Source organism: Echinops telfairi, unplaced genomic scaffold (genome assembly GCF_000313985.2).
Source record: "Echinops telfairi isolate 266 unplaced genomic scaffold, ASM31398v2 ScPeMD7_7420;HRSCAF=8458, whole genome shotgun sequence".
In the NCBI taxonomy this organism is placed as follows: domain Eukaryota; kingdom Metazoa; phylum Chordata; class Mammalia; order Afrosoricida; family Tenrecidae; genus Echinops; species Echinops telfairi.
The window spans coordinates 39,622,255-39,632,019 of record NW_022111320.1 but is presented as its reverse complement, the minus strand read 5'-3'; the positions used below and the strand labels follow the sequence as shown (position 1 = coordinate 39,632,019).

Sequence of the window (9,765 nt, the reverse complement as noted above, 5' to 3'; positions counted from 1 at the left end):
TCCCAAGTAAGAAGGAGGCAGTTGCGTGCCACCCAAAGATGGCAGATGACTGCAGTGCTTTCGTTGAGTGTGTGCCCTGGCACAGTTTGTCACCATCTTTGAGCTGGCTACCCCTGGCCTGCTTCCTATGATAGTCAAAATTTGAAGTCAAAGATAGTTGACTGCTATGCAATGCATATGCTGCCCTAGTTTTCGTTACCTCGATGGGATCCTTTTGAACTGGGTGGAAGCCCTGGTGCTGAAGAAGTCCAAGCAAGGGTTGCCAATGGCCATTCATGCCAGTGTCAAAATGAAGCCAGACTCACTGCCTCTGAGTGGATTTGGACCTTTTAGAACAGGGTGAAACTGGTTCAGTGGGTTTCCAAGACTGTAAATTGCTAAGAAAGTAGAGGGCCTACTCTTTCTGCGAGTGGTTGGTGCAGTCAAACTGTTGACCTTTCAGTTAGTAGCTCAACAATGCAACCCGGTTGCTGGTGGTGAAAGCCACAGGGCTCCTTCCCAGGATCAGAGAGGGGCACACCAGTGTATCTCTAGGGGGCGCACCCCCTTCAGCTCCTATCAATCGCTACCACCAAAGTGAGCAGTCCCGATGTTCCATCCAGATCCTCTAAATTCCCTCAAAAAATTATATATATATCCAAAATATGAAAAACCATTCCTCAGAAAATTGTTTGAAAATAACTATCTCATCATAGCAAGTAATCTAAAATCAATGGCGAGGAGGGCGTAGGATGCCTGGTAGGGCTTGATCAAGGGCAGTGTAACCAAGAGGAATTACTGAAACCCAAATGAAGGCCTAACATGATAGTGGGACAAAGGAAAGTAAAAGGAAATAGAGGAAAAATCTAGGAGGCAAAGGGCATTTATACAGGCATGTACATATATAAGTATATTTATATATAATGATAGGGAAATAGACCTATGTACCTATATTTATATGTTAAGTATCAAGGTAGCAGACAGACATTGGGCCTCTACTCAAGTACTCCCTCAATGCAAGAACACTTTATTCTAATAACCTGGCATTACATGACGTTTACGTTCCTGGCACAATCACTGAAGACAAAATGGGTGCATAGCAAATGTGGTGAAGAAAGCTGATGGTGCCCGGCTATCAAAAGATATAACATCTGGGACTTAAAGGCTTGAAGACAAACAAGCAGCTATCTAGCTGAGAAGCAACAAAGTCCACATGGAAAAAGCCCATCAGCCTGTGTTATCATGAGGTGTCAATGGGATCAGGTATCAGGCATCAAAGACCCAGAACAAAAAATCATATTAATGTGAAGGAGGGGGAGTACAGAGTGGAAACCCAAAGCCCATCTGTAGACAATTGGACATCCCCTTACAGAAAGGTCACAAAGAAGAGATGAGCCAGGGTGCAGTATAGCACCAATGAAACATACAGTTATCCTCTGGTTCTATAATGCTTCCTCCCCACCACTATCAAGATCCCAGTTCTACCTTGCAGGTTCTGCTAGGCCAGAGCATGAACATGGGTACAAATAAGAGCTGGAAACACAGGGAATACAAGACAGATAGGCCCTCAGGACCAATGATGGAAGTGGTGATGCCAGGAGGGTGGGGGGAGAGAGAGGGAGCTGATCACAGTGATCTGCATATAACCCCCTCCCTGGGGGATGGACAGCAAAAAAGTGGGTGAAGGGAGACATTAGTCAGTATAAGACATGAACAAATAATATGTTATAAATTATCAGGGGCTTGTGGGGGAGGGACAGGGGAGATGAGCTGATACCAAGGGCTCAAGTGGAGAGAAAATGTTTTGAAAATGAGGGCAACAAATGTACAAATGTGCTTGACAGAATGGATGTATGTATGTATTGTGATAAGAGCTGTATGAGCCCCCAATAAAATGATTTTTTAAAAATAAAATGACTATTTCAGCGTTTGTACTCATCCCCCCCACCCTACCCTGAAGTAAAGAGTTAAATAGAACTTGATAAAAGATAACTTCAGGCAAAACTTCCGTGGGCCTATTCTGATCCATTGGCCACGAGCTTCTGGCTTCTAAAGTCTGAGGAGAAGAGGAAGAAGATCCCCGGATGCCAAGGAAACTGGTTGACGAAGCTGGACTCCACAGCCAGGAGTAACTTGGAGAACGATCTGGTTTGAAAATGGACTTATGTGTCCCTCCTCTCTTTCGTGTGCTGTGCAAGAAGGGGGAACCCTGTTCTTCCTTTTTTTTTATTCGAAGGAGGCTAGGATAACGTTATTTTGTATGAGAAGCTACATTCTATAAAGAGCCTGCTGCGTGGCCAGTGGGTAGACGAGAAAGGACGCCCTACAAATTGTAGATAAGGTTGATGTCATCAACAGACTTGGAATTACCACAAGACATGACTCAGGGGAAAAAGATAAAGTAGAAGTATCCTCACTTTTTATAAGACAGGTGTTCTCAGAGGAAATCTTAACATGGAAGCCAACTTTTGAAAAAGGTAATCCTCTATAAAAACCTAGATATGGAAATTAAAACAAACTTGGGGTCTCGTGCTATACAACTAAATTAGCAAGAATGCTGAACTATTTCTTGGTTGTGGTGAGGTTAGAGTGAAGCCTTTCATAGTCTGGGCTGGTAAAATTGCAAATTGATATAACCATTTAGAAAAGCAAAATGAAAAAGAAAGAAGCACTTCTTGGACAAAAATAGCATTCATAAGAAATGAGGTAAAATTGGAAACTTTTTTTTTTAGAGAATGACAGCATAACCCACATTACTTTAAATATATCTGGAAACAACCTAAATTTTAAAGAGTAGTGGAAACAGTTTAGTTAATCCTAATACATCAGCAAACGGGAACTGAAAATGACATGTACAGAAATCTTAAAACTATCTCTTCAAAAATTGATGGTGCCTGGCTATCAAAAGCTATAGCATCTAGGGTCTTAAAGGCCTGGAGTTAAACAAGTGGCCATCTGGCAGGGAAGCAAGAAAGCCCACGTGGAAGAAGTACACCAGCCTGTGTGATCATGAGGTGTTGATGGCAAGAGGAATCACAAGTTCAAAGAACATGCATCCAAATTGATAGGAAGAGAACTAGATATAGTAGAGACCCAATGTCCACCAGCAAGACAAGCGGACAGCCCCCCTTAGTAGGGCCTCATGGAACGGAGGATAAATCCAGGATGTGATGTGGTACTGATGAACCACATCACTGTCCTCTACTTCTTTAAGAGTTCCTTCCCCTACTGTTATGGTCCATATATGATATACCTCATTGGTCATGTTAGACTTGTGTATGTTCATTTTTTCATTTAAGATTGCTTGGTACATTGGACAGTCAAGATAGATGACTTCTCAGAGATACTGACAGGAGTAAGGGTATGGGAATTGGGGGGTAGGGAGGGGAGGAATTGACAGCATTGATGGTTGTATAGACCCACCCCATGGGATTGAACCACAGAACTGTATGGGAAGGGAAGGGATATATGAGCAAGATATGTCAATACAATTATTCAAAAATACATAAATAAAACTATCTCCTCATTCTATAAAAACCTGAAAACTAAATTTCAGAAAGACAAATAAAAATGGCCTATTTCCTATGTTACCTATGTTTAAAAAATGAGCATGTACATATTTTATTAAATATTGTTCCAAGAGGAAGTCAATGGTAAAATAGAATCTGATATAAGAAAATCTGATCATTCATATTTTATAAGACAAGGAAAAACACTATAGTCTTTACCTTTGCATATTATTTTCCAGTATCATTAATCAAGGAGAAATAAACAGACATATATGTATATATATATATATCTTTATACATTTTTTTCTTGCTTACGTGAAAAAAAGTTGAACTCCGAACAAAATGGCAATATAAAAGTCTTGAGAATTCAGTAAACCTTCAAAACTCAATTACCTTTAATAATGACTCTCCCTTCATACTCTGTAAGAGGCATTCTGTCTTTCCAGTTCAGAAAATTTGCAAATTCGAGGTAGTTAATCATGCCATCTTGGTCCACATCACAGTAGTCAAATAGCTGGTTCAAGAGCTTGTCATCTAAATGCAGGTTGGCCTGGTCACAAGCTTCCTGCAGCTCCGCTTTGTCGGTCATCCCATCGCCCTTCTGTTAGGCAGGAAGCACAAAAGGTGAGCCGAGCATTCGTCTCGAAGAGCAGAGTATGCAACAGCCATCGTGTAGTTAAGGAAGAAAGGGGGGGAAAGCCCTACTACATAAATTCAAAGAATTTGTCTCAATTCTCAGATCGGAGAAGTGAAGTATTAAGTGAGATTGGCCTTCCTTGTGTGGATAATACATGCAGTGTAATCCCAAACCCCGGTTCATATAGGCTGTGGCTCAGGCACATTGATCATTCTTCATAATTCTCTCCCCCGCCCCACCCTTTAGACATGTCGTTTACAGAACATCTGGGTGAACAAGCAAATTCTGAGGCAGGGGGGGAACTGAAAAGAACCAGTACTAAACCCCGGATGTAAAGACAGCTAGCTGCCTGAAGGAAGGTGCCCCTGTGGTTGTGAATGCTCGTGCCCCCTGCAGGTGAAACCATGTGAAACACGTTTGCTCTCCCATTTGGAGCTCAGGCCCCACGCTAACACTTATCGTTCAGGTTCATCTTGAGAACGGGAGGAGGGAAAAGAGACTGCCCCCTTTCAGACAACAATCAGACAGGCTCACCTACAGTGATCTTGAAGAGAGGCAATCTGGGCAGAAACTTTGACTGATTGCCGTGGAAGAGGAGGCAGGGTGCATAAACCAGGGCACCTAGTGCCTGATTGGACATGCTACTGGTCAGCCCTCCTGTACTTGTTGTTGACTTTGACTCAAGATGACCCCCTGCCCCCACCCCCATGTCCCAGAGTAGACCTGTGCCCCAGAAGGTTTTCTTTTCTGTTTAAATGTATTTTACGGCAGTGGTGTTGAGAATACATATATACAGTGGAACAGATATCAAGTCAACTGTTTCTACAACTGCAGCTAAGTAAATTCTAGGCACCCAGTTGCACCATCATTCTCATCCTCCTCTTCTTGAGTTATTCTTGAGTTATTCTTCCTCCATTAACCTAAACTCACTGCCCACCAGGCTTCCTATAGAATATTGCAAGTTGTTGTTTGCCATGTGACCCTCAAAGACCACAATTCTTAAGATAGAAGCTCGTTACTAGTCAAGCTAGTAAAGTTGTTCAGGTTTTTAAAAAGATTTCAGGGCGCAAATTTGGTGTCAACTTAAAAGATCATTTCAGTAGTGTTTCAGGGATTGGTCCAGCCCCTACGGCTCCAGAAAGTCTGGAGCACATGAGTATTTTAAAATCTGTTCTGCAATTTCTCCCCTTTTGATCCATAAAGTTTTCAATGGCTGGTTTTTCACAAGCAGGTCACCTGGCCTTTCTTGCAAGGCTCCTCTGGATGGACTCAACACTCCAACCTTGTGGTCAGCAGCACATGAACTATTTGGAGCCCTCAGGGGCTTTGTGGTCCCTCATGTTACTTTACTCACTGTTGCCGAGGCATTCCGACTCATAGTGACCCTATAGGACAGGGCAGAAGGTCCTCTGTGAGTTTCCCAGTAGAAAGCACTGTCTTTCTCCTGCAGTTAGCAGCCCAACACATACCCATTGTGCCACCAGGGCTCGTGGAGTCTGTCAAGCCAGGATCAAATCGATTTGGAAGGGACAGCAAAAGAAACCTGACTTCGACTTTAGGTTGTTGCAGTGGATTCGGGCTGCGATAAGGAAATTTCGCCCTCTCACAGGAATTCCTCTGAGATAGATTACCCCACGGGGAAACCAAGTGTGAATCCTCGACTCATTCAGACTCATATCTGGCTGCCAGGATTTGGATTTTCTGTGCGAATGAAGCCCCCACCCCACCACCACACCACCCCACTGGAAACTAAGAAATGAAACGGTCCCAAAGGACTTTAGATGCAGTCGACTTGTGCCCTGAAAAACATCTCTAACCCTTGAAACCAGGTGAAGATTTGGAAGAGTAGCTTGGCAATGGAGCAGCAAATGCCCGGGCTGAAGGTGGGCTCCTTAGTGAGAGCTGCCGGCCAGCCCAGTTGACCCAAACACGGCACTGGTTCAGCAGAATATCGCTGTGGGCTAGAGTTGCTAAATCCAGAGGTGGCCCCCGCCCCCGCCCCCCACAGCCCTAAATAGACTACATTAGTAATGATAGTGTTGTTGCCCCATCACAGGTCTTTATGTAGACTGAAAGTATTGGTAATTGGTTCGGTTGCTTGGCACTCAGCCACCACACCTCAAAACATGAAGGAAGTATTTCTTACTGGGGCAGAGCCACGTTTCCATCTGTACCCTCGATTCCTCACTCACACTATTGGACCTCAGCTGCTTTAACAGAACCCAAATCACGTGCTAGACATTTCCCTTGTCCCCATAGCCACCTGCACCTATCCAAAGAAGGGTGAGAGACTCAAACATTCATGGCTCTGTTGGACAGAGGATGCCAAATTCATCATATGCTCAGTTCTTTCGTGGGGAGGAGATGTATACATGGAGCTAGTAGGGTTTGGACCAAGTTCGAAGGAAGGAAGGAAAGCTAACAATCTACTGCTATCTGGGCTTACACTGCTGAAAGGTCATGGGTATTGACACGTGACATGCCTAGAATTGGGATGCTTGTAAGTGCCATGAGGAATCCTCCCATCTGGAAGAGCCACGTGGAGAATTGCTAGTCCCTTTGGGGCATCACCACCCAAATGACCTTTTTGACCTACGAGGGACTCTTGCTTTTGAATCTCTGTAAATGTTGAACTAGAACCTCTGTCACGGAGAGACAAACTCCACCTGGAGGTGAACTTTGTAAATTCGGACGCTTTGCACGGTTACCAAGTACACACCTTTTGCAAAACGCGCTCTTAGCTTGTTACTAAACTCTTGCTGAAATTGAAGGCCTTGTGGCCTCCTAACCTGATAACCATTCTGGAGAGGGGTGAAAAGAGCCAGACCAGCTTCCTATATAAATGGAATATTCAAGAACACAGGCAGCTTGATCCCAGTGACAGCTCAGATTTACTTTACAATGGCAGGGGTGGCACGGAACCCTTTGAAGAAAACAATGATCCCCTACTCTATCACCTGAAGCAGTCACTGGCTTGAGGGGGGCCCTCAATTCACAGAGGCGCCTGTAAATTCCTGGTTCACTGATGAAACGTAATGACCTTCACTGGGGGTTGCTGTAGCTGTTAAACCTCAGCACAAGCTATGAAAGAACCTAAAATAGACATGGCCACTCCACTCGATGGGCTTTCTCATGTCACAGGCCAATATGCCCCTTGGTGAGCCTTGTTATGTCTTTACAGACTTGGGCTGTTGTCCCTTCTCTAGTTGTTTGGGTTTTCATTTGAAAACTAGACAGTAGCCGCATAAGAACACTCCTCCGAGTGTTCACAAACAATGGAAACATATCGTGGCTGATGATTGAATCATGAGGTCATTCAGTATATGCCCAGGGTAATGTTCCATGTTCTTAACTAGAAAAACTGAAAGGCAGCTGCTAATGGACCTGAACTCATCCATATTGCCACCACTGAAGCCTGGCTCCACCATCATAGCAGCCAAGACAGCCTACCCAGGATTATGGACAGATCACAGAGGATACTACATTTCTGATGCAGATTCTACAGCAGCATCCTTCTGTCAAAAATTGAGCCAGGAGACAGCCCAAAACAGCAGCTCAGTCACACACCATGCCATGCCCTGCAGCACAGAAGCAGGAAACCAAGTGAGATAGACGATGACGATCTGGGCGCTGGGACAGCAAACCGAAGGATGGGGAATTTGACCAAACCTCACAGAGGAAAAGAAACCAAATGATACCAGCCAACAAAGAGAATCGTGGACTGTAGGGACCCTACAAGACTGCCGAGTGCAACTGGAAACACAGGGAACCCAGGGCGGATGAGCCCTACAGGACCAGTGGTGTGAGTGGCGAAACAGGGAGGGTAGAGGGAGAGTAGGTAGGAAAGAGGGAACCGATTACAAGGAACTATATGTGACCTCCTCCCTGGGGGATGGACAACCGAAAAGTGGGTGAAGGGAGACGTCGGACAGGGCAAGATATGACAAAATAACAATTTATAAATTATCAAGGGCTCATGAGGGAGTGGGGAGCGGGGAGGGAGGGGGAAAATGAGGACCTAATGCCTGGGGCTTAAGTGGAGAGGAAATGTTCTTTGTTTTTTAATTGAACTGCTGACCTTGCAGTTAGCAGCCTAGCATGTAACCCATTACATCACCAAGATTCCTTTCTACTGGTGTAGAGTGCCCCTTTTCTGTTTTCCCTGGCTTACTGCTCCCTGGGCAATGAATGTACAAATGCACTTTACACAATTGATGTATGTATGGATTGTGATAAGAGTTGTATGAGCCCCTAATAAAATGATTTTTTTAAAAAAAAGGCTGCCTAGTGCATTGTGGTCACTTTGAGACAAAGCAAGAAACATTCTCAGACAGGGAAGGCAGGGAAGGAACTTACAGAATCATCAATAGACCACAGAGATACTGTACAGACAAACCCAGAGTGAGGTAAAGTGAATAGAACATAAACTGGATCGACAGGGGGAGAGTACAAGAAGGTAGGTCCCCCAGGTTAAAATAGAGCAGGGAAGAAGCCATAAAATCAGGACAGGAATACTTACCAGTAGTAGATGGGTAATGCTGATGTAGTAGAGGATCTGGGGGGAGGGGGGAGGCGGGGCTAGAGTTTGAACTCTAGACAATGCCCTTTCCTCCTTGCGCAGGGTCCTGATTGCCATAGGCACTCAGCAGAAAGAACACCAGAGCCCACATCAGAGATGGGGAACACTCTTCTGCATCCTGCTTTCCTGTGACTAGAGGCAAGACCTCACCCCTATTACCCAATGTGTGCATTGTTGCACCCAAAACCCTGCAAGCAGAGGCTGGTGCCCACCCCAGCCACACCCACCAGGGATCCTCAGTGCACCCTGACGCACTGGTGGACCTGAGACTGGAGGCTCATACTCACTCACGCTGACCATCCCTGCACTGCTTGCTCACCCAACCAGTGGTGTGAGTTCCTGGGCCACTCAGTCAGAGACTAGTGATTCATAAACCCTTAACCCAATCACCTAGTAATTAGTAGTGTGCACATACAGTACCCAGCCCAGCACACAGAGGACACTCCCTGCACCTACTCCTGGATGGCAAGCCAAACAGACACATCACCTCACCTGCAAAGCCACTCATATCCTGGCAAATGCCAGGTATACCTCTGCCAAAGACGAGCATGACAGCCTAGTGCCCTCCTCTAACATCCACCTGGCTGCAGCAGAACAACATACCACACACCCAAATAGTTCCTACCGGCTGTCTGCACTTAAACAAATCAACTTCTCAATGCTTTGTAGTCAGTATGTTGTCTCGATTAATGTTCTCTATTTTACCTCTCTGGGTTCTAATATCCATTGCAATGGCGACACTGAACTCACAGGCAAACCTCATGATTAAAGGGTTTATTTTTCTTTTAATAAATCATTTTATTGGGGGCTCTTACAGCTCTTATAATAATCAATACATCAATTGTATCAAACACATTTGTACATATGTTGCCATCATCCTTTTCAAAACATGTTCTTTCTACTTGAGCCCTTAGCCTCAGCTTTTTTTTCTTTCCTCCCTCACCCTCCCTCAAATTCTTATTATTTTCATATCTTACACTGACTGCTGTCTCCCTTCACCCACATTTCTATTGTTCGCCCCTGTGTTAATTCAGGTTGACTAGACCTGAATTATGTGACAC

At 44.7% G+C, this 9,765-nt stretch overlaps 1 protein-coding gene across 1 annotated transcript in view; it reads right to left on the bottom strand.

The window, feature by feature from the left end:
* EFHB (EF-hand domain family member B) overlaps positions 1-9,765 on the bottom strand; it is a 91,039-nt gene that overhangs the window by 24,348 nt on the left and 56,926 nt on the right. The window contains exon 10 of the mRNA XM_030887663.1: positions 3,882-4,089. Within this exon, the coding sequence (XP_030743523.1) occupies positions 3,882-4,089 (208 nt within the window). The remainder of the gene's footprint in view (positions 1-3,881; positions 4,090-9,765) is intronic.